The sequence below is a fragment of the Heterodontus francisci genome, chromosome 5, assembly GCF_036365525.1.
Source record: "Heterodontus francisci isolate sHetFra1 chromosome 5, sHetFra1.hap1, whole genome shotgun sequence".
In the NCBI taxonomy this organism is placed as follows: Eukaryota; Metazoa; Chordata; class Chondrichthyes; order Heterodontiformes; family Heterodontidae; genus Heterodontus; species Heterodontus francisci.
Genome location: NC_090375.1, coordinates 124,380,973 through 124,405,689, shown reverse-complemented (window position 1 = coordinate 124,405,689; position 24,717 = coordinate 124,380,973). Strand labels below are relative to the sequence as shown.

The window sequence follows — 24,717 nt, the reverse complement described above, 5'->3', positions numbered from 1 at the left end:
TTTTTTTTTCTTGTTTACTGCCATTGAACATATCTGATGCCTACTGTTCATGAGATGCTAGGAGCATGACTCTCCCTCTGAGGATAACGTTATGATTAACTGAAAAGTAACTATATAGAAATGCTTCAGAGCAGTGCAGTCTACCTTCTGGGGCGATGCTTAGAATCCATCTTTTTGGAGAGATACAAACCTGATTTTTTTTTTAATGACTTTTTTTTGTATCGATCTTCAATTATTTGAACGTTTATCGAAAGTTATAATCTTTTTAAAAAGTCTTTCATTCTAACCTGTTTTAGTAATAACTGATACCACATGTGTTTTAAAATACTTCACATAATGTCATTTAATTAATTCCCCTCTTCCACCAGCGGTATAAGAAAAATAAACATTCCTTTATTTGTATCAAATGTGAGGGACTACCTGCTGTTGGCAGCCCTAGTCATGTGGTCCTGTGGAATTGTATTAGTAATCATTAATTTTTTTTGTGGTGTCGTTGAAGAGGGAAGGTTGACCAAGGCACAGAATTGCTCCATGCTTTTGTTCAAATAGAGCCGTAGAATCCTTTATATCCACCTGATTATGCCTTGCTTTAGTGACTCATTTGAATGGCTGCATCTCTGATAATATATCACGCCAACATTACTTAACTGGACTGTCTGTCTCGATTATAAATGCAAGTCCGGAATGAAGCTTAAACGCACAACATTCCGATTTAGAGATTTAATTTCGCAGTCGAGGGCAGGGCCTCCACCACCACCAGGCCTTTGGCAGTTTGGGTCAGTATTTGTGGTGCATCACCTGAGTAGGGCCCTGGACACACTACTATAAACTGGCCTGCTGGAAGGGTACCAAGGCTTTGACCAACCCCATGTGCCACTCTCCAGTCTGCCCTCAAAAACAAATATGGCTTCATGTGAGCGAGCCAGTTCAAGTTGTTAAAGACATAAGGAGAAAGGCCTTGCATTTATATAATGCCATTCATGTCCTTAGGCTGCCCAAACCACTTCACACCTGATGAAGTACTTCAGCAGCATGATCATTATTGTAATGTAAGGTAGAGGAGATGGTGGCGTAATGGTAATGTCACTGAACTAGTAATCTAGAGGCCCAGGATAATGCCCTTGGGACATAGGTTCAAATCCCACGACAGCAGCTAGTGGAATTTAAATTCAGTTAATTTAAAAAATTCCATTAATTAATACAAATTTGGAACTGAAATCTGGTCTCAATAATGGTGACCATGAAACTACCATCAGTTGTTGTAAAAACCCATCTGGTTCACGAATCTCCTTTAGGGAAGGTAATGTATCGTCCTTACACAGTCTGGGCTACATGTGACTCCAGACCCACATCAATGACTTTCAACTGCCTTAAAAAATGGCTTGCTGGGCTTAGGGGTGAGGCAACAAATGCTGGCCTTGCCAGCGATGCCCACATCCCATGAAAGAATAAAAACAAATGCCAGTCAATTTGCACACAGTAAGATCCCACATATGCAATGACCACATAGTCTAGATCTGTACTGTTGGTTGAACAATAAACATTGTCCAGGAGACTGGGAGAACTCCCTTACTCTTTGACTAGTGTCATGGGATTTTTTACATACGACTGACAGGCAGGCATAGCCTCAGTTTAACATCTCATCTCAGACAGTGACCTCGATAATAATCCCTCCCATAACAGGCAGAAGAGGGGTCTGGGTTAAAAAGTGTAATGCATGAAACGTGACCTCCAATCCGATGTGCACATACTCACTACTAATTTACGGTGGTGGATATCCGTCTAATTAACGTATTTTAATTGGGTTCCCACAGTGCAAGGTATGTGCATGTTTCACTTCTAATGAGGCTGGAGGTCAGGGATCACTCCTGCTATCACCTGCTCCTGACACTCCGGGGACAGGGTTACCAGCTGCAGGACAGGAAACGAAGCTGTAATGTGCTAATAAAGTCACACATTAAGCTCAGCAGGACCTTTTTGCGTCCCCAGCCCTGACTGGTGCTTTGGCTGTTTTCGGCCTCAGCTGCACCCGCCCATGACTTTCTGTTTCAGAGACAAAAGTGTTAGTGCTGTGCCAAAGTTGCCACTTAAAAACTTGAGATGCCAGTGTTTGAATTCTCACATGCAAAGTATGCATTCTATCCGTGAGATACATTTCCCCCCTCAAATAATCCCCTCAATCCTTAGGGGCTGCTTGGACCCACAGTTGTGCCACACTGCACCCACTATTGACCAAGTACATTTGGTGAGATCAGGCATACCTGCGTCAATGGTGCAGCTGGGTTCTGATTTAGCTGACTATAAGGTCATTCTGGTAAATAGTCATAGAGAGAGTCATACAGCACTGAAACAGGCCCTTTGGCCCACCGAGTCTGTGCCGACCATCAACCACCCATTTATACTAATCCTACATTAATCCCATATTCCCTACCACATTCCCACCTTCCCTCAATTCTCCTACCACCTACCTACACTAGGGGCAATTTACAATGGCCAATTTATCTATCAACCTGCAAGTCTTTGGCTGTGGGAGGAAACCGGAGCACCCGGTGGAAACCCACACAGTCACAGGAAGAACTTGCAAACTCCGCACAGGCAGTACCCAGAATTGAACCCGGGTCGCTGGAGCTGTGAGGCTGCGGTGCTAACCACTGCACCACTGTGCTGCCCTATTCATTAATTGAATTCAAATTTCACCATCTGTCATGGTGGCATTTGAACCCATGTCCCCAGGTCTCTGATAATACTCTGGTAATACTCACCAGATTTACATGTGCAGCCATACAATTTCAGGTTCCAGTGTGCACTGCTGTCTTTTTTAAAAAAATGAAATCATGAGAGAAAAAGAAAAGAAAAAATAGCCTGGAGTTTCTGCCAGTTTTATTTCAATGCAATTCACCCAAAATCAACCAAACCAGCACGAAGAATTGAGGAATTTCAAGCGCAAATTGAGTTTCCACGATATTTTGCATTGGTTTTATTAAAAAAAAATCACGTTCGAAGTTGGCCCAGCCTGCAAAACCGACGATGCATCAGATCGAATTAATCACGATGGCGAGTTACCGCTAATTGCACGCTTTCGAGGAGGCTCTTAAAATTACACTTTATTTTAGGTACAAGGGCATTAATATGCATGTTTTATAAGATTTTAAATATAATTTTTAATTTACTAAGAAACTGACTGCGTACACCAGCATAACTAGCAAATAGTTCTGTATAGTTTTTTAAAGTCACTTTGTTATTAATATTGGGTTACTCACATGGTGGACTTGACACTCTGAAAATGCTTATTATTTGTCATAAACCCAGTTTCAGCTGTATTAATCAAACTGCATCTGGTTACCAATCTTAAATATATCAAGGAATATTTTTAATGCACTAGTTTAAAGTTACGTTCTAAAATGCTGCCCCATTGCACTGGTTCATGGAAGATTTTACTTTTGGCAATAGGCCGATTAGTTTGCATGGAAACTTGAGCAAAAAACACCCACTTCATAAACTAGTGCAATGTTTACGCGCAAGTTACGCCCGGATCACCAATTGTGTCCAAAGTGCAAACTCTTGGCCAATATTTGTTGAGTTTACCATACAGAGACAGCAGAATTACACTGAGATTCTTTCAGAGGAGTCCAAGTGGACAGAGAAAAGTGCTTCACATAAACAAGTGTCTGTGGTAATTGGCAGTTTGTACTGGAAAAGCTAAACATTAGAATGGTTGGAAACTCTACACACTAGTATTGTTTTGATATGTTTTGTGAGAAAGGGGAAAAGTGGGGATATGTTTACCACTTAAGTTTGTGCTAAAGCTTGAAAAAATAATGAAGAAAATGCAGATGATCCTATAGCGGCTTTTCTGATTAGTAGTTTGCTTTCTGTGGTAGTCTGCTACTTGTGTAAAATTATTTACAGTATTCACTATGCTTCGGGTTAAGAGCACTGGCTCATATCGTGAAATACATTTTTATGCTCTGTACCTTTCTTGATATTTTGTTCATACCATGACTCTGATATTAGCATTCTGGACTACTTTGATTTTACAACAGCTTAATTATCATTGAAAGGATACTCATTACTCACCTGCAAACAAATAGTAGTATTTCACAGTCGTTACAAAATAATTCAGAGCATGGGGACAACGTACCCTCTAATTAGTTTTTGTAGTGCGCAACTGATTTGTGTAAGTGTGCGGGCATTTAAATTTTTTTTGGGTGTGCATGCACGGTAACTTAAAGGGGCTGACATGTACGTGGCGTGCCCAGGAAGTTTCGGGTAGAGGGAACATTGCTTGGGAAGCACATTGGGACATTGCTGAGAGCTGTGATAAGGTGCTATCAAAATTCAGTTGAGTTTCGGTTATGACAGAAACAGAGATGCCCCACTGTATCCCAGCAGTAAAAGATAGTATGTCATCTTCAGCACTGCCTCAGTAACTTTAGACACCCTCCTTTTTACTCTCTAAGGTTACCAGGCTGACTTCAGTTACAAATGTTCAGAATCTTGGGTAGGTAATCACATCCAAACTATACAATATCAGATAAGTGCCAGATAACCTGATAGAGCTGTTAGGAACACTGAAAAGTAATTCGGGCAAATATGTCAAGCAAAAACTCCAGGATGTCTGTTTAATGTTGCAGTCCATTTTATTTAACCCTGACCGCACCATTTTTCTTCTTTCCATAATCTTTACACATCATAGTAGACTTCCCTGCTTCTGATTGGTTGGTTGGTTGTTTTCTGGGAAATATGTGCTTAGCACAGAATGTCACAGAAACAGATTTGGTGCTGGCACGTGAAGACGACAACATCGTGTGGACTGATTCTGTAACCCCAATTTTAACATCCAACAGAAGTGGTACGACTGAGGATCAAGATGGACAGGAACCATACAGCTTTCTGCAGCATGAGGCCCGGGAGGTTTTTACTCCCATGCCTCGTCTGCATGGGTCTCACCGGAGCCTGACAGAATTTAGGGCAGCTGAAGGGACTTAATGGAAAGGTCCCCAGCAGCCATATATGTGGTTGGGAGTGATTGTCAATAGAACATCGAGGGGGATGGAGGGAAGACCTGCCTTGGGAGGGCCACAGTTTGCTTTTGGGGCCCAGAGGAACACTTCTGCTCTTGCTCGCCCACAAGGAAATGAAGAAAAAAATAAACCTATCTTTTTGTATCTCTTCTCGCCCCGGATCTATTTATTTTCCAGTACAGGCCTTGGTTTAAAGTTGCAGTCGGGCCCCAGTAGTTTAATCATAACCTGATCTCCATATGTAAAGAAGAATCTGACCCTTGCACTGAGATTTTCTGCCCCCGCCCCACCCGTTTTTCAGCAGATCTGCTACAGAAAGCTGCTTGGAATACATGTTATCAATGGAAAGGAAAATTGGATACTGTGTAAAACGGGCTATATATCTTGCACTATTGGGGTTGAACCATTTCATCCCAATGAATTCAAAATTCTTTACAAATCCCTCTGGCCCACCCTATCTCTGGAACCTCCACTATCCCTTAGCTCTTGTTCTTCTGATCTCTGACTCTGGCTTCCTGAGCTATGCTGCAATCCCCATTCCAGTATCAGGATTTTGGTGGCCAAATAGGGGTGGGCAGGCGCAGTAATTTCCTGATGCCAGCCGTTGTGCTGCTTCCTGACACTGTACAGGCGGTCTGCGATTTTTGTGGTGGGGGTGTTGGCAGGACCGGCAACCCGTCCAATTAAGCCTGTTAACCAGCTTGTCAGCTTGTTCAGGGCTAGTCTGCAATTTTTGAGGAAAGGCACAGGATCCACACTGGATCTGGAACACCAATTAGAAGGAGGTGGCAATGCAGTGGAGAGGCAGTCATAGTCACGCCATTCAATGAGATGGGCTGATAAAAGGGTGCATGGCTGAGAGGGACACTCAGTTGCCATCGGATAAGCAGAGTTAGTGGAGCAAGTGGTTTGTGCATGTTCGGTCAGTTGTGGGAGGTGGCGGTGACCCTCCAGGGATTGTGAGGCCAGTAGAATGGTGTACAGTAGGTTTTGTGAATGTGGCTGACTGCAAGCAAGGCAACAACTGGACATGGGATTCAGGTACCCGGCGATAGGGACAAGTAGCGATGAGGATCATCATGAATCCCTGGACATGAGGAGGTCAGAGGAGCAGAAGGAGGGGCAGGAAGGCACCGGAGACCATATCCTCAGCATTGAGTGTATCACCGAAGAAGAAGTTAACTGCAAATGTCACAATCAGTGTCGCTGAAGAATGCGCCTGTCTAGGCAGATGATATTTAAGATTTGTGCCTTCGTTGAGGAAGACCTCAGACTTCGCATTACTGGTCGCCATTCCCTACCAGTAGCCATTAAAGTCACTGGCTCATTCCAAGGATCAGCAGTGGACTTGATGTCTCTCAAGCAGCAACGATACGTACCATTTCAAACAGATGGGACCTTGCAGACACAAAGGACAGTGGGATTCGCCTCTATCGCTGGATACACGTAGGTCATCAATTGCACCCATGTCCTCATCAAGGTGCTGAGTGAACAGCCAGTGAGTTTCATCAACAGGAAGGGCTTCCACTCCCGAAATGTTCAGCTGGTATGCAACCACAGTAAGTCCTTTTATGCAATTGTGTGCTCAGCATCATTGGTAGTTGCCAGGATAGCTTCATCCTTTGGCAGTCGAAGGTACCGCTGCTCTTCATGGCACAACCGAGACTCCATGGATGGTTTATCCCTTTAAGAGAAGGCTACTCATAATGACCCCAAGACAGAGGCACGGAGGTTCTACAACCGAAGCCATCTGCTTATAAGGATCACCATTAAGCAGGCTATCTGGCTTCAGGAGATGCGGTTCTGCTGCCTTGACCAATAGTTTGGCGCTCTGCAGTACACTCTTGCAAGGGCCTCGCAGGCTGTCGATTTCATGGTCCTCCAGAGAGTTGTGGACCTTGAAGGTGAAGCGCTAGATTGACACAGCTCCTCGGAGGAGGAGGAGGATGATGCATAGCAGAACAGTGCCCACGCTGTGCAGAGAAGTGGCCGGGGCTGTCTCTGTAGTCACACCGAGGGCGCATCTGTTCCAGGCACATTTCACCTGAGCACTACTCAACCAGCAGGACTGCATGCTCTGGCGCTTATTCTGATAGTGTGAATACTTCCATAAAACATGCAACTTGTAATAGTTCCATTCTTAACCAACAAGGCATGATGCATATCCCTCCAGCAGTCTCAATGTCCCCATTCAAAGACCGTTGCTTCCCTTGCCACTTCCCTCTTTTGCATTTTGGCCATCAATGAATGGAAGCGCACACATCTGGGATCATGGCACAATATCTCCGATGTAATTAAAATGAACAATTCACACAAGCACAAATAAAAACCACCCAAGTGAACCACTCGGCTGTGATCGATGCGGTGGCCTTCGCTTTCAGCCAAGTCATGAACACGTGCTGTGCCAAATGATGAATCTTAATCCATCGGTTGGAAACCTAAAATAACCTTTCAAAAGAAAGCAGGAGACAAAGAACTTAAATTAAGGTTTTAAGAAAGCAGCTAAAGTAGCCACCGCAATTTGCATTGAAATTGTATCGAGGTGGAGACAAATCTCTGGTTAATCTCCCACCAGAACAATGGTTCACATACTTTGAATGAGCTACCTGTCTCTCCTCCATTAACAAGACATTTAAAGCCATCTTGGAACATTAACACTAGTGGAGACGAACCTCAAAGGGTAAACACTGAAACAGTGGCATCCAAGAGAGAGATTAAAATTCTTCGACTTGGAACTAATTAAGATGCAAAAAAGAGAATACGGTGGACAATCATGTGACAGTTTTCACACAGATGGACAGACTAACAGTTTCTTTTCACTACAGCAGACAAGCAGCTGAGTTTGATCAATGCAGGACCCAAGTGGGGATCTGTCTCTCGCTCTCTCTGCAGGCTGCAAAACATCCAAGTCTATCATTGCTGCAGACAGAGACCCTGGAGAGACAACCATCTACATCACTGTCTCCAAGACAACCCTGAACCAAGTGGCCACCTCTGCCAGCCAGAAACTTCAGGACCACGAGTTCAGCTGGAAGATAACTGAATTACCAGACTTTGTAGACTGTATATTCTTCCATTTGCTCTGGACTCTAATCCAACCAATCTGTTCTTCTTCACTGTATAACCTATTTGTATGTGTGTGAGAGAGAGAAAAAGTTGGAGCGTAGTTTATTATTTTACTTACTTTGGTTTTAAGTACAATAAACTAACCTCTTTCTTGTTTAAACTCAAGTAAAACCTGTCCGATTGGTTCTTTTATGATCATAACACATAAAAAAAGGGTTAAACTCTAACTGAATTGGTAAGCATATCCACTGTTTAAAAGAAATAAGCCCTGTTGCAGTCAAACAAGGACAGGGACAAGAGAGGAGCCTTTTGACCCCTCCTCACCTGATCATAATAGCCACTTTTACACTGTAGTCCTTGTGGCATCAGATGAGTTGGTGGCAGCCTGCTCACTTGTGGCTGAGATGCATGTGGTGGTCATCCTTGTCATGGAGGTGCCAGTGGGGGCACCTCCAGAGGCTGCTGCACTGGTGTCAATTCAAGGGCAGCTCTGTCACAGGGCCCTGCTGCATTGATGTTCCCTCAATCAGAGGGGCTAAGGATGATGACGATGGCACCCCATGGGCGTGGGTACCCTCATTGGATCACTAGAGGGGACCATCAGCTGGGGCACAACTGGCATCCACTCCATGCATCTTTGTGCCATCAGTGCCACTGACCGGTCAATGTTACAGAATTTAGCATACATTCTGTGCATTGTTCCTGCATCCGCTCAGTGTTTCCACATATGGCTCTCCATGAGGTTGGCCTCTCTCTTGATGGAGGAGCTTATGCACTCCAAGATTCTCAGCCCATGCTTCCGCACTGTCTCGGGCATCTCTGACATGTGGGCATACATCGCGTGCTACTGGTCACAGTAGAGCCGCCTTGCTTGTGACACCTGAAGCTGTGCATCTGCACCCAGATGAGCATAGCTGTGTCTACCCTCCATCCTCTGCCTAGCTCACCTCCTCCTGCTCACTTGTGACATATTCTTCATCCAGTGCCACCCTTTCTAATCGTGATTGAGGACCCACCGATGAGTGTATCTGTGCCAGTAGACCCTGCGCTTGAATGATGCTGGCTCTGTGACTTACATCTCCTCCGAGGACCCCAATTATGTCGCTGTGGCACTGGCAGGCTCTCCCTCCAAAACTGGCCCTGTGGGAGATGGAAGAAGGAGATAATGAGAACTTGCCTCTGACAACAGATGCTTCTGCAGAGCTCAGGTTTCCCACCACAACTGAAGTTTTGATATGCTGTCTGAGAGGGAGGAGTGCACTTCATCCCCTTCATCTTCAGAACGCAATACATTTTCACCCTCTCCTACAGGTATTCCCATTTCTCTATTGCCCATTTCCTCATGTGATGCCACCCTTGCGATCTCTAGGGCCGCCTCCTCCATTCCAGTAAGCATGGCGAGCTGGAGCATTCCTCCACCTATGTGAGCTCTCTCTCTGGCAATGTGCACCCTCTTCTGCAAGGACAAGGAAATGCTGGCCTCTGTCATCAATTCCAGCAGCTCATTTAAATGAGATGCTGCATTTATCAGTGCTGTCGGCACCTCGGTAGCACTAGGGATTTGAGCCTTGCTCATGGGTCAATAATTATCCTGGGCACAAATTTCTACCATGTTCAGGAGCGCCATGCACCCTCAGACTGTTCAGCTGCTGTGTCTGCTGGTGGCTGCAGACCTGGAGGCTGTCACCTGAGTGTTGCACTGCAATCACCTTGTCAGAACGAAGGTCACTGAACCTCTTATGGCACTGCACCCAGGTCCTCCTCACAACACTGCGGCTGCTGACTTACCCTGCCAGCTGCAGCCAGGCCTGCTTTGTCTGGATGGGTTGCCTTCTCCTGCCACTCTCTGGGACCAGGGTACCTCAATTATCTCTCACCACCTCCAGCATCCCCTCAAGGGCGGTATCACTAAACCTTGAGGCTGCTGTGCCACAGGTGTCTGGCCACTGCCTTTCCTGCTCCTCGCTTCTCCCTGTCATAGCATTTCAAAACGGTAGGTGCAATAATGGCTGCTGTGATTCCTTTGAATTGAGCCCGCACATTCAGCCTCTCGCCTCCGTCCCACACCTGCCATCCCTAATTGGCTGCAACACCTGCTCTCCAGCCAATTCGGTCCAACCTCCAGGAAAGTCGTATCCCGCGACTGCTTCCCCCTCGGAGCAGGATCGGGACCCAGAATTGGTGCCATCACAGGGTCTCAACGCAAAAGGAAAGTCTGGCCCAATGTCATACCTTGATATTGTCATACCAATGTCATTGTCCTTATTGTGGGTTATCTTACCTGAAATTTATATTTTACACATCTTGGGACTGAATATTGTGCGCCTGCCGCTCAGAGTGGCAGTGGGTGGAAAAAATGGCGGCCCGCCTGTGCAGACCACGTGCTGCCATGATGCCCGTGATCTTCCTTGCTGCGGCCCACAATAATATGCCAGTCATGTCCTGTCTTACCGTCAAGCCTTGCCGGTTGCTTTAAATTTTTAAGTTATACCCCACAATGTACTGATTAAAAATCTGTCGCCCTTTTCTGCCCCCCAATAAAAATAACATTCATGATTTGCCCTCTTTCCCCTGCCCCCTCCCTAAAGAACTTGCCTTCCACACTTGACCTTCCCCCTCCCCATCCCAAACTGAACAAAGTGCACAGGTCACCCCTTCCCACCATCCCCTACACTGATGATATAAATTTGACCCCATTTCCCCCCTCCCCCACCCCCGCACTAAAAATCTTAAGTTACCCCCCCCCACCCCTTCCCCACCACTGCGGCGCCTGCTTTCCCCAGACGGGAAATGAAGGCGCGAGTGCCGGCCGCCACTCAGAAGATCGCAGCTCGACGGTAAGTTTGGAGTCAATTTTATTTAAATGTATGCATTCTGCAAATTTGAATATTTTAATCCAGGTCCCGTGGTCCACCGGCAGTGGGGACAGCTACGGAGCCTCGTTGCCACCAGTAAGATCGGGCCTGGCCCTCCTGGCGTTGGGCTCCGTGGTGGGCTGCTGCCAGAATGATCTTCCGACCTCCCCCCCCACCAAGCCAGTCACTGAACCCGACGTCGGGAGCTTTGTAAAATCCCGGCCTTTGTGTGTGAATGAGGGGTTGGTCTCTCTTTGTGTTATAGTGAATATTTCAGTGACAAAAAAAAAGTTTCAGTCTGTCTATATTAGTGGTTCTCAAACTGGGGTCCGTACAGACTTTCCAGGGTGTTTGCAAATTAGTGCAAAATGTGAGCCAGGAGCGGAGTGCAGCCACCATATGGTGCCGTACAGATAGAGCTGGCTGTCTCCCCAGGAAGGTGTGCACAAGGATAGACGGACACTGCACTGAGAAACAGGCATGCATCTCACTGATACCTGTAAGAAAATACCTGTTTTCTTGTAAGCGTTATTTAAAACACTCTTTGCGTGCTGTACATTCATGTATTATATAGTTTTATAATTTAGATGGAAGGTTTGTGATTACTAATCCATTGAAAAGGGTCCTTCAAAAAAGTTTGAGAACCATTGTCTATAAAAAAAACTCTCAGCTCAGTTTGGAAAGCAATGCAAAGTTGAATTTAGCTGTTGATAGTGTTTTATCTGGAAAACATTAAAGTAACTTTTCACAATCTGCACAAATTGAAGACTTAAACATATTTGGCTTCGGTAGTCAGTCAGATAACTCAGTTACCTAATCCTTATGGGATACAAATGTCAACGGTGTCATCTGACTAAGAGCTCTGCAAACCAATGACTGTTGTAAACTGCGGGAGACCGGCTAATTTTATATTCGAGTAGTCGTGCTTTGCAAGATCAGCAACAAATAAAATGCATGCACAAATTTATATTATAAATGCATTCTCAAGTCATTATGACAAGAGAATAGGACATTAAGTTCCCAGAAAGATGACTTCAAGTGTATTTGATTGGCAGCTGTATTTGGTAAGGGACTACTGGTCAAGCAGTAGCAAATGCAATTCAGCTGCATGGTCAGTAAATTGTGCTAGCATTGTAAGATCTTTTGGGACCAAGGAAGGATTACCTGCATTGAAACTGCACCAGCTTTAATCTGGTTCTGCACCAGATGATATGATCACTTTTCTTCAAGCATCTATTTTTCTTATCCAGCTTTTGTGAAATTTGTACTAAAACAGTTTGTCTGGTCTTTATCACATTGCTGTTTGTGTGGGACCTTGCAGTGCGCAAATTGGCTGACGCATTTCCTACATTACAACAGTGGCCACTCTTCAAAAAGTACTTCTATTGGCTGTAAAGCACTTTGAAATGTTCTGAAGTTTTGAAAGGCACTATAAAAATGCAATATGTTTTTTACTTTACTGAAAATCTCACTTTTGAACAACTGGTAAACCCTTTTATTTTGAAAATCTATCTCCTATCGTACATGTGAACATGGAAACTATTTTTACTTCTTTTGTTCCACTCCACACATGCATTGATATTCATTGTTGACTGCTTAGCACCACAGAGTACTTATTTGTCATAAATAAAAAAGCGAGGGAAAAGTAGTGTTCTTGCAAACTAAGAGATCATGGGTTAAATTAAAATTGTATGAGAACTTCCATTGATTTAGGATTTGCCCTTTGTACGAAAAGCAACACCATCCTGGTATTACATACCAGCAATAATTGCATACCCTGTGTACAGTTTTTAAAATTATTTTAGTGATAAGGACCCCTATCCCTTTATATTATGAAATATTTATTCTGTTCCTCAACTCTGTTATTTGTGCATCATCCAGGACTAAGGCTGGTGACCTGTGCAAAATCAGCCCTAGGTGACTCACCTTCCAGTTTTTACAGCAACATCTCTCAGCTGTTTTATCCCGCCCCCACTCCCTCAGTACTTCCCTATGACACCATAACTAAGATTGGACACTCAGGGTGAAGATGGTCATGGGCAATAGCGCAAACAGCCGATAGTAAATCAGCAATCTATATTTCATCCCGCCTACTTTTCTTGTCCATTGACTTGAATGGAAAAGGAAATCGGGTAGGATGTAAAATGGCAGCCAATTCACTAGCACCCATTTTGTGCTGCTGTCCAAGACTAATTTTAGCCCCAAAGTCTCTGAGGATCTTGGGAATGAAGCGCCATCCTATTTCTACATGACGCAATGTATAGATGTCTCAACACACTGCTTCATTGTATCATTCTATTCAATGTGAAAACTCAAGAAGTAATGCATTATAAAGATATTTAGCTGTAGGGAATGATATAGTGGGACAAATTTTGATGGCTTTATAGCTAACATTAATTTCCCTGGATCCAAAAGAAAGCTGTTCCATTCCCTAATGTTGTTACCTCTCATTTTTGGATGTTGATAAAAAATATCAAGTTTTTATTATCAGTTACACTGACTACGCAAGTTAAAACGCCCACTTATTTATATTTATGGAACACTACAATACAGTAGTTATAACGGGCAAGTAAGATCTCTAGTGGTTCCAATTTGGATTCTAAGGAAATCAACAGATTATTATTTCAGAACAAGAAATGGCAGCTGATATAAAATGGCAAGGGATTACCCTGAATAATGTTACCTTTGAAAGAATGACCTTTAGTTGCTGTCAATTGACAGTACCAGTTACAGCTGATGAAACTTCATACAGATTATGAGGCGACATTAATTTGAACTATATTAGGTAAGTACAGGTTTTCAATGACGGGTAGCGGAGACATAGCTGAAATCCCATGGAGTTGGAAGCCATCTGGGAGGTTACAACTGATAGACTTCAGCTCAGTGAGAATATGCAGCAGCTGTACATTCTTTCTCTTTCAAGCTTGACACAGTGCCCACTAAAACAAATAGTAAACCATTTTCAGTGCTGTCTCATACAGCCTTTTTCATTTCAATTTCTGCTTCAGAGCTCAAACTCTGAAGAGGCAAACTGCCATTTATAATTATTTGTATTGGGATTGTATCTTTGAAAATCATCAGAAAATTCCAGTCACACATTTAATCTTGTGTCCATCTTAAAATCGCAGCAAACAAATAGGTATTTTGTTGGTAATTGGCAATAGTTTACAGCACAGTATATAAATCTGAAGATTAAACCCCACAACAGTTACATGAGAAATCACATATTTCTTGTATTGGTTTCAATCTGTACAGTATCTTTTTCCACTTTTATTTGTTCCTCCTTTTGCTCTGTCACCTCCATGCAGCTTTCTCAAGCTTATGGTGTGGGAGAATTGGCGTGATCCTCTATGGCTCCCTCTGCTAACGGTATGCCATCTTCAGCCAGCAGCAAATGCGCTTGCATTTAGAGTGAGAAGGAGAATAGTATTTCTGTTTTGGAAAAAGCCCAAGGTGAGATACTGTGCTCCTAAAAGACTTCCTACTTTAGGAACCTGACTAAAACTGGCAATACCCAGTACTATGACATGAATCAAGAGTAATTTAGATTAAGTGTTGACTGTTTCTCTACCAAGCCATTTTAAACAGGCCACATATTTAAAATGTCATTATGTCAAGCTTAAGATAAGTATTAACCTCACCTTTGTCAAAACCTTTTTGACTAAATATATCAATAATTGCCCTTGTCCAAGAAAAATTTAATCACTAAAGGCCCATTGGATCAATGAGCTTTTTAGATGGGAAAGGTCCAAAGTTTGATCCCTGGTGTCCAGTTTTATAAGCCAATTGCAGCTAAATTCTCGAGGTAAGGGAGGAAGGAAAGGTCACGGGCTATACAGACACAAATTTTTAACAACCCAAGAATGGTGTTGCCATCAAAGGTTAAAAATACAATAATTCTTAGTGAAAATATTAGCCCACGGTGAAGAGCAAAGAATTCTAGCAAAGTTCTCTCAATTTCTTGCTCTCCTTTGCCCATTGGCAGGTTTTAGTTTGTTGATCCAGACATTTTATCATAGAATGGTTACAGCACAGAAGGAAGCCATTTGTCAAGTCCGCGCCAGCTCTCTGCAAGAGCAATCCAGCTAGTCTCGCTCCCCCGCCCTTTCCCCATAACTCTGCAAATTTTTTTATCTTCAAGTGCTTCCCTTTTGAAAGCCACAATTGAACCTGCTTTCACCACCCTCTTAGGGTGTATCTGCATGGGCTAACAAAATGGTTGAGCCATTAACTTTGTTTACTGATCTGCATGATGTTTTAAGGAAGTACAGGTTTGCTGTCTATGACACTTCTTGAATCTGATTGGCTGCTCAGCCTGCTTGATGATTTCACTGTTCGTGGATGCCACAGATCCCCAAATACTGTTGCCAGAATGAAACTGACGTTGGAACAGGCGAAATCACACCACAGAGCTTGTGAGATCTTTGTGGGCAGCTTTCAAGGTCAGTGCTGACCCTTCACCACTGATCACAAAATCCAGGCTATTGATTGAGATTTTGCATTTCTTTATTTGGTACTAAAATTGGGAGACCAGTAGAGATTGCGAATGTAGTGAAGGATCTGCAGAATTACTTACATTAATGCAATTGGGCAGCCAAATGGCACATGAAATTTGTCACCAATAAGTGTAAAGTTCTAATATTTGCCAAAATATTTGAGTCATCTAGAAATGAATTAGCAGAAAAAACTAAGAAGGTGGCTTGAAGTGATGAAAGAAAGTCATTCAGAAATGTATAGACAAAATAAAAAAACAATTAATAAGCTATAGAATACTGGGTTTTATAGTAGAGAAGCTATGTTAATGCTTTATGGTGCAAAGTTTAGACCCCACTTGGAGTACAGAGATGGATAAAATCTGGTCCATTGTGTGGAACTGGAGTCATGTGGAAGCAAGACCAATTAAGAGATAGCAAATTCCCTTCTCTAAAGGACATTAGTAAATCAGTTGAGTTTTTACAACAGTCTGGCAGCTTTAACAAGCCAAAGGCCATCAGACCTACAAGCGCAAATAGCTGTGTGGGAATATGATGTAGTGGCAATAACGGAAATGTGGTTTAAAATGGTGAGGACTGGGCACTGTAATATTCAAGGATACATAGTGTTCTGAAAAGATAGGGAAGGTAAAAGGGAGATGGGATGGCAATATGGATTAGGGAAGACATTGTAGTGTTGGAAAGGGAAGATGTCGTTGAGGGGGTATAGGCAGAATCCATTTGGTTAGAGTTGAGAAGCAAAAAGGTACAATTACACCACTGTGGCTATTCTATAAGCCTGCAAATAGTGAGAGATAGAGGAGTAAATCTGCTGGGAAATCACAGAGATGTGCAAGAACTGTAGCATGGTGATATTGCGGGGCTTTAATTACCTCCAAATACCGATTGTGAATACACAGTAAGGTGTGATAATAGAGTAGGGTAAGAAAGGGGGAAAAATTTCTGAAATGTGATTAGGAGGACTTACTTGACCAGTATGTTCTCAGTCCAAAGAACAGTACAGCACAGGAACTATGAAGGAGGCAGTGCTGGATCTGGTGCTGGAGAATGAGGTGGGCCAAGTGGATCAAGTGTCTGTCAGGGAACACTTGGGTAAGACTGATCATATCATAAGGTTTATACTTGTAGTGCAGAAAGGTAGGGAACAATATAAGCTAGATTGGAAGGGGGCTAACTTAAATGCAATGAGAAGGGATCTAGCTGGGGAAAATGAAACCAAAGACTGACAAGATAAACTGTAATGCCACAATGCATGAACTTTCAGGAGATGGTTCAGATACAGGCACATTCCAACAAGAGCGAAAGGTCAGGGAACCAAAACCAGGGCTCCTTGGATGACGAGGAAGCTAGAGAATTTGAAACAAACAAAAAAAGAGGGTGTTGCATGTCAGGTGAACTCTTCAAGCGAGGACCAGGCCAAATACAATAAGTTGAGAAGGGAAGTGAAGAGTAAAATAAGACTGGCAAAGAGAGAAATTGAGAATCGAATGGCAGTTAGCATAAAAGGAACCCCAAAGAAAATCTTCTGGCATGTAAATAGTAAGCCGGTAGTGTTATAATCCTGTAGTTTTTTTTTTTGCCTGGGAAGTATGTGGCGTGCCTTTAAGGCTGTAACAGGATCAGTACTGCTTTAATGCAACAGGCTCCAGAGTCGAAGTCAAAGGATGCATTCTCATTGCCATAGGATACAACCAGCTTCAAATATGCATTCTCGTTGCCGTAGGATACAGCCACGAGATACAATGTTGAAACTAGTTGAAAAACTGGCTTTTGAGACACACAGACTGTTCTGCCAGCATGTACTGAAGGAAAGAGAGCTCTGTCTCGGTTTATTTAAACCCTATTTATTATACTCTCAGAATTCTGATGTCAAGCCGTATTTATTTCTTAAAAGAAAATAACCAAATTCCTTTAACTACTGAACTGTAATTGCTGAAATTCAGCGCTGGGAAAGAAGAGCATCAGTTCAACTGCTGAATTAGACTACGGACTGCTCTACTGTTGACACACCATTTTTTGTTTCCCATCGGACGGCTGTGAGGACTTCAAGCAACCTTGGACTCTTCCATTTGGAAGATTTCACTTCGGCAGGAGCGTAATATGCAAGGACACTAATCTTTTCTATTTTAAATGTTGTTTATATGTTAGTGTTTAAGAATTTAGTTTTTCTAATTAAACAGTTAATTTGTTGATCTAAAGACACCTGGTTTGGTTAGTCTCATTCGGGGGGTTAATAGATGGTACAGTTTGGCTGGGTCTTTCTTTAATTTGGAAAGTTTAAAAATGATATGTTTGGTGACCTGTGGAGAGACGGGACTGAATCAACAGTGCGTTTCTCCCACCAAAATCAGAATAGTATATTTTGTTTGGAGTATTTGACTTGAGCGGTCAGTCGTAACATGTTAATTGGGTGGCTCTTGTCTGGGATCAGAATCAGACTAATTTGGAGGGCTCACATTTGGAATCGTATTAATTACTCGTTTCTGGGATAACATTTAAATTGGGGTCTTGCGTTTGGCATCAAATTTAATTGTCTCACGTCTGGAATCATAGCAATTGGAAACCCGATTGTTGAGATCTAAATCTAACACCAATTACAAAGAAATAAAAGAACCAGGTCTCTTCTATAATAAGGTTCAGTCTATACCATTGTAATGGCATTAGTGGTTGCAGCAGAGTTTTTGGAAAGCAGAATGTTTCCCTCAATGGCTTGAAAACTTTAACTAAGAACAAATTAAAAGAATTGGCAGCTAAATTGGGGTTGGAATTGAAATCAGGTGCCAAAAAAGCAGAGATAATTGACATAATAGCCGAACATCTGAAATTAGTAGAAGATGATGATGGTGATGCTGAAGGGGAATACGAGGAACAAGAAAGGGAATACGAGAGACAAGAAAGTAGTAGGTCTGAAAGTGATGCAGTGGTGTTGGCTAGGATTCAGTTAGAAACGAAAAACTTGAGGCGGAAAAAGAATTAAGAAAACTTGAACAAAAGAAAGAAATAACAATAGCATTAGAAAGACTTAAGCTTGAATTCCAGAAATAGGAAAGGCAGAAAGAGAGGAAATTTAAGTTAAGAGATGGAACTAAGACAAAAGTCTTGAATCTCGGGAAAATTCGGGTCAGGAAGAATCTGAATTTAGATCAGGACCCAGCAAAGAGTTGTTTAAATTTATACAGGCTCTTCCTGTTTTTTTCATATCTTTTGAAAAAATAGCCAAACAGATGAAATGGCCGAAAGAAAACTGGACACTGCTTATGCAGGGCAGGCTGGTAGGCAGAGCTCATGAAGCTTATGCCATGCTTCCTGAAGAGGCTTCTGCAGATTTTGAGATGGCAAAAAAGGCTATTCTCACTGCGTATGAGTTAATCCCTGAAGCTTACCGTCAGATGTTTAGGAATTTATGGAGATTGACTGGGCAGACATATTTAGAATTTGAGAAGGTAAAGCAAATTACTTTTGACCATTGGATGCGGGCATTGAAGATAGAAACCACATATGAGAACCTTCGAGAATTGATTCTGTTGGAAGAGTTTAAAAACTTCATTCCTTCAGTAGTGAGAACTCATATAGATAACCTGAAAGTTTTGAAAGCTAGGCAAGCAGCAGAGATTGCTGATGATTTTGAGCTTATGAATAAGCCAACCTATTGTGTCCATCACCCCCATAAACCCGAGAAGGATAGAAAGTGGGAGAGTGAAAGGAAGTCAAGTAGTTGGGGACAAGAAGGAACAGCTGGGAATGCCCCTGGATCACCACCTCAGATCAGAAAGGAAGGTGCTGAGGGTAGAAGTGAGGTTTGCAAGCCAAAGTGTTATCATTGCCACAAAACGGGTCATCTTCATTCAGAGTGCTGGAAATTGCAAGGTAAACCCATACAATTTGAGGTACGCAAAGCTAGTGCAGAGGAACAGACTCTGACTGAAAGTATAGCAGACCAGGCTATAGCTTGAACGACAGCTGTGAAACCAGATACTAAAACTGAAAGGAGTGTAGAGGTTAAGAATAAATAATTGAGAGTTATAATGAATTTCTCTCAAAGGGAAGAGTAACTCATATCCTGTAAGTGAGGCAGGAAAACCTATCATTATACTCGGGGATACAGAAGCAACCCAAACTCTTGCTGGGGAAAGATGTAAGGTTTCCACCAGAGAGCGCCTTGATCGCTAAAGTTTTAGTTAATGGAATTGGTGGGGAGTATATCTCTGTACCTTTGTATAAAGTCTGCCTAGAGAATGACTTAATATCTGGGATAGTAACTGTAGGATTGTTCACAATTTACCAGTAAAGGGAATTGATCTACTCCTCGGAAATGATTTGGCTGGATTGAAAATATCAGTTTCTCTTATAGTTACAGAGGAACCAAGTGAAATTAAGGAAACTGAGCAATTACAGGAACAGGTTCCAGAAATATTTCCTGTGTGTGTAGTCACCAGAGCAATGGCTAAACAGGATCCATTGTCGGAGGTAAAAGGGGCAGCACAAATAGATAGCCAACTATCTGAAACCTTATTTGGGGATTTAGATAATCCAAGTGAGATATTTAACAGATCGTCTGTCATTGCAGCACAGCAATCTGATCCAGAGAAATACCGAATAACACAGACGACTCTGTCAGAAGCTGAGGCAAAAGGAGTTCCAGAAGATTATTATATGGCAAACGGGGTTTTGAGGAGGAAATGGAGACCGCCTCATACACCTGCAGACGAAGACAGGACAGTTGTTGAACAGATAGTGGTACCACCTGAATATTGCCCAGGATTATTAAGGTTAGCACACGACATTCATTTAGCAGGACATAGGGGAATTCGGAAGACCAAATCACACATAAGCCAACACTATTACTGGCCAGGTCTTACAAAGGATGTGAGACAATTTTGTAGGACATACCATACCTGACAAATGGTGGGAAAACCACAATCTACCATAAAACCAGGGGGTGAAGTATTAATGTTGTTACCGTTACAGGGAGAACCATTAAAAGCACAGTTCAGTGGCCCATAAAGAGTGATCAAAAGAGTGGGTAAGGTAGATTATTTGATTGACACCCCTGATCGCTGGAAGAAGAACTGGTTGTGTCACATTAAGAGGCTCAAACAATATTACTGCAGAGAGGAGGATAAGCCAGTACAGGTATGTCAGGTAATCAGGCCTGTTGAGAAAGAAGAGGATAGTGAGGATGCAGGCCTAGGAAATTCTCTAATATAAAAACAAGAAATGCTGGAACCACTCAGCAGGTCTGGCAGCATCTGTGGAAAGAGAAGCAGAGTTAAAGTTTCGGGTCAGTGACCCTTCTTCGGAGCTGGCAAATATTAGAAATGTCAAAGGTTATAAGCAAGTGAGGCGGGGGTGGGGCAAGAGATAACAAAGGAGAAGGTGTAGATTGGACAAGGCCACATAGCTGACCAACAGGTCATGGAGCAAAGGCGGCGCAGTGGTTCGCACTGCAACCTCACAGCTCCAGGGACCCGGGTTCGATTCTGGGTACTACCCGTGTGGATTTTGCAAGTTCTCTCTGTGTCTGCGTGGGTTTTCTCCGGGTGCTCCGGTTTGCTCCCACAAGCCAAAAGACTTGCAGGTTGATAGGTAAATTGGCCATTATAAATTGTCACTAGTATAGGTAGGTGGTAGGGAAATATAGGGACAGGTGGGAATGTTTGGTAGGAATATGGGATTAGTGTAGGATTAGTATAAATGGGTGGTTGATGGTCGGCACAGACTTGGTGGGCCGAAGGGCCTGTTTCAGTGCTGTATCTCTAATCTAATCAAACAATATGTTAATGGTGTGTTGAAAGACAAAGCATTAGCACAGATAGGGTTTTAATGGACTGTAGATTGAACAGCAAGTACAAACATGAAAAAAAAACAGTGGGTAAGCAAACTGAACAAACTAAGATGAAATGAAATAAACATTAAAAAATTGTAAAAAAAGAAAAAATAACTAAAAATAAAAGTAAAATGGGGGGCCCGTCATGCTCTGTAATTATTGAACTCAATGTTCAGTCCGGCAGGCTGTAGTATGCCTAATAGGTAAATGAGATGCTGTTCCTCGAGCTTGCATTGATGTTCAGTGGAACACTGCAGCAAGCCCAGTATAGAGGTGTGAGCATGAGAGCAGGGGGGAGTGTTGAAATGTCAAGCAACCGGAAGCTCAGGGTCCTGCTTGTGGACTGAGCGGAGGTGTTCCGCAAAGCGATCACCCAGTCTGCGTTTGGTCTCCCCAATGTAGAGGAGACCACATTGTGAGCAATGAATACAGTATACTACATTGAAAGAAGTACAAGTAAATCACTGCTTCACCTGAAAGGAGTGTTTGGGGCCTGGGATAGTGAGGAGAGAGGAGGTAAATGGGCAGGTATTACACCTCCTGCGATTGCAGGGGAAGGTGCCATGGGATGGGGACGAGGAGTGGACCAGGGTGTCAGAGTGAACAATCCCTTCGGAATGCTGACGGGAAGGGAGGGGAAGATGCATTTGGTAGTGGCATCACGCTGGAGGTGGCGGAAATGGCGGAGGATGATCCTTTGGATATGGAGGCTGATGGGGTGGAAAGTGAGGACAAGGGGAACCCTGTCACGGTTCTGGGAGGGAGGGGAAAGGGTGAGGGTAGAGGTGCGGGAAATGGGCCGGACACGGTTGAGGGCCCTGTCAACAACAGTGGGGGGAATCCTCGGTTGAGGAAAAAGGTCATATCAGAAGCACCGTCATAGAAGGTAGCATCATCGGAGCAGATGCGTCGGAGACAGAGAAATTGGGAAAATGGAATGGAGTCCTTACAGGAGGTAGGGTGTAGTCGAGGTAGCTGTGGGAGTCTGTGGGCTTATAATGGATATTAGTAGACAACCTATCCCCAGAGATGGAGACAGAGAAGTCGAGGAAGGGAAGGGAAGTGTCAGAGATGGACCATGTAAAGGTGAGAGAAGGGTGGAAATTGGAAGCAATTCTAGGAAACTCTCTGATTGAAACTCCAACTATCCGATTAGCGAATACAGAATGGCTAGGAAAATTAAACAATAGGCTTTTACACGTAGAGGCAAAACAGCGTGAAGTCCTAACCAGGGATTTCACAATGTTTCAAAACGTTTGTAGGGATAAGCCAGGATGTGCAACCTTAGCCACGCATGATGTGGGTATAGAGGGAACCGTTCCTTTAAAACAACATCCTTGTCGCTTAGATCCAGACAAGCCCAAGTGGAAGCAGAGTTACAATGCATGCTGAAGGGCAGCTTAGTTGAACCTCATTGGGGCAGCTGGAATTCGCAGATAGTCTTGATGTCTACACTTGGTGGGTCAGCTCAAACTTTCATAGACTCTAGAAAAGTAACTGCAGTAAAGAAGGCAGACTCCTAACTAAATTCTTCTTTAAAAGATTGTATGGACACAGTGGGCAACACAATGTATCTTAAAGAGACAGTTGTGTTGGAGGGATACTGTCAAATTCCTTTGACACCCCAGAGTAAGAAAAAATCAGCTTCTGTTACACCAGACAGGGTTTTCCAGTGTCAAGTGATGCCGCATAGGTTAAGGGGTACTCAAGAAACTTCTCAGAATAGTGAACCCAGTAGTAGTCAGTACTCCTAGCTGTGCAGTTCACCTGGCTGAGGTGATGGACAATAGGGACACTTGGAAAGAAAACACGAAACAATTGGAAGACAATCTTGGAAATTTGAAATGGGTTAATTGGGACAACCTTTTGAAAATTTAAAGCCGAAATGTTCCGGTGGAACTTGTTGCTGTAGTCTGAACATTTTATAAAAGTGTATGCCTATAAATGCGAAAAAAGTTAGCATTTTTTCAATTTGAATTTTTTGCACATTGTAATGAAACACAATTCAGGGATTGCGTTTCATTACGCTGGGGCGGAGGTATTAGGATCCTGTAGTTTTTTTTTTCTAGGAAATATGCAGTGTGCCTTTAAGACTGTAACAGGATCAGTACTGCTTTAAGGCAATAAGCTTCAGAGACTAAGTCAAAGGATGCATTCTCATTGTCGTAAGATACAGCCAGTTTCAAATACGCATTCTCGTTGCCGTAGGATACAGCCACTCAGTACCAAAGACACGAGGTACAAATGTTGCAGATTGACATTTGAAACTAGTTGAAAAACTGGCTTTTGAGACACACAGACTGTTCTGCCAGCATGTACTGAAGGAAAGCGCTCTCTGTTTATGTAAACCCTATTTATTATACTGTCAGAATTCTGATGTCAAGCCAGATTAATTTCTTAAGAAACTAATCAAATTCCTTTAACTACTGAACTGTAATTACTGAAATTCATCGCTGGAAAAGAAGAGCATCAGTTCAACTGCTGAATTAGACTACGGACTGTTCTACCATTGAAGAACCAATTTTTGTTCCCCATCGGTCGGTTTTGAGGACTTCAAGCAACCATGGACTTCCACATTGGAAGATTTCACTTCGGCAAGAGCGTAAATATGCAAAGACACTAATTTTTTCTATTTTAAATGTTTATATCTTAGTGTTTATAAATTTAGTTTTTCTAATTAAAACAGTTAATTTGTTGATCTAAAGACACCTGGTTTGGTTAGCCTCATTCAGGGGGGTTAATAGATGGTATAATTCGGCTGGGTCTTTTTTTAATTTGGAAAGTTGAAAAATGATATGTTAGGCGACCTGTGGAGAGACGGGACTGAATTAACAGTGCGTTTCTCCCACCACAGTCAGAATAATATATTTTGATTGGGGACTTTGACTTGAGTGGTCGGTCGTAACAGTAGTAAGAGGTCGGGTGGGCCTATTAGGGACAAAGAGGGTGATATATGCTTAGAGGCACAGGGAAAGGCAAGAATACCTAACTACTACTTTGCATCAGTGTTTACTAAGGAAGAGGAGGCTGACAAAATATCTTTCAAAGTAGAGATGGTGGAGGTAATGGATGGGATGAAAATTGATAGGAAGGATGTATGGGAAAGGCTGGCTATGCTTAGAGTCGCCTGGTCCGGATGGCTTGCATCCCAGATTACTGAAGGAAGTGGGAGTGGAGATAGTGGAAGGGCTTACCAAATCTTTCAATCTTCCCAAGATACAAGGAGGTGCCAGAGGATTGGAGAGTGTCAAATGTGATGCCTTTATTCAAGAAAGGGTGTAGGACATTGCTAGTAACTACAGTCCAGTTAGTTTAACATCAGTGGTGGGTATGTAAGAACATAAGAAATAGGAGCAGCATTAGGTCATTTGGTCCCTCAAGCCTGCCCTGCCATTCAATAAGATCATGGCTGATCTATCACAGACCTCAACTCCTCTTTTGTGCCAGCTCCT

The 24,717-nt window shown here is 43.0% G+C and overlaps 1 protein-coding gene across 6 annotated transcripts in view; it reads left to right on the top strand.

The window, feature by feature from the left end:
• jph1b (junctophilin 1b) overlaps positions 1 to 24,717 on the top strand; it is a 170,915-nt gene that overhangs the window by 99,493 nt on the left and 46,705 nt on the right. Inside the window, exon 4 of one of the 6 annotated variants that reach the window (XM_068032061.1) lies at positions 7,850 to 8,133. The exons of 4 other annotated variants lie outside the window; for them this stretch is intronic. In XM_068032061.1, the coding sequence (XP_067888162.1) occupies positions 7,850 to 8,067 (218 nt within the window). In that variant the 3' untranslated portion in view covers positions 8,068 to 8,133. Of the gene's footprint in view, positions 1 to 7,849; positions 8,134 to 24,717 lie in introns of those variants that run through there. One more of the 6 variants, XM_068032065.1, reaches the window with a different exon arrangement.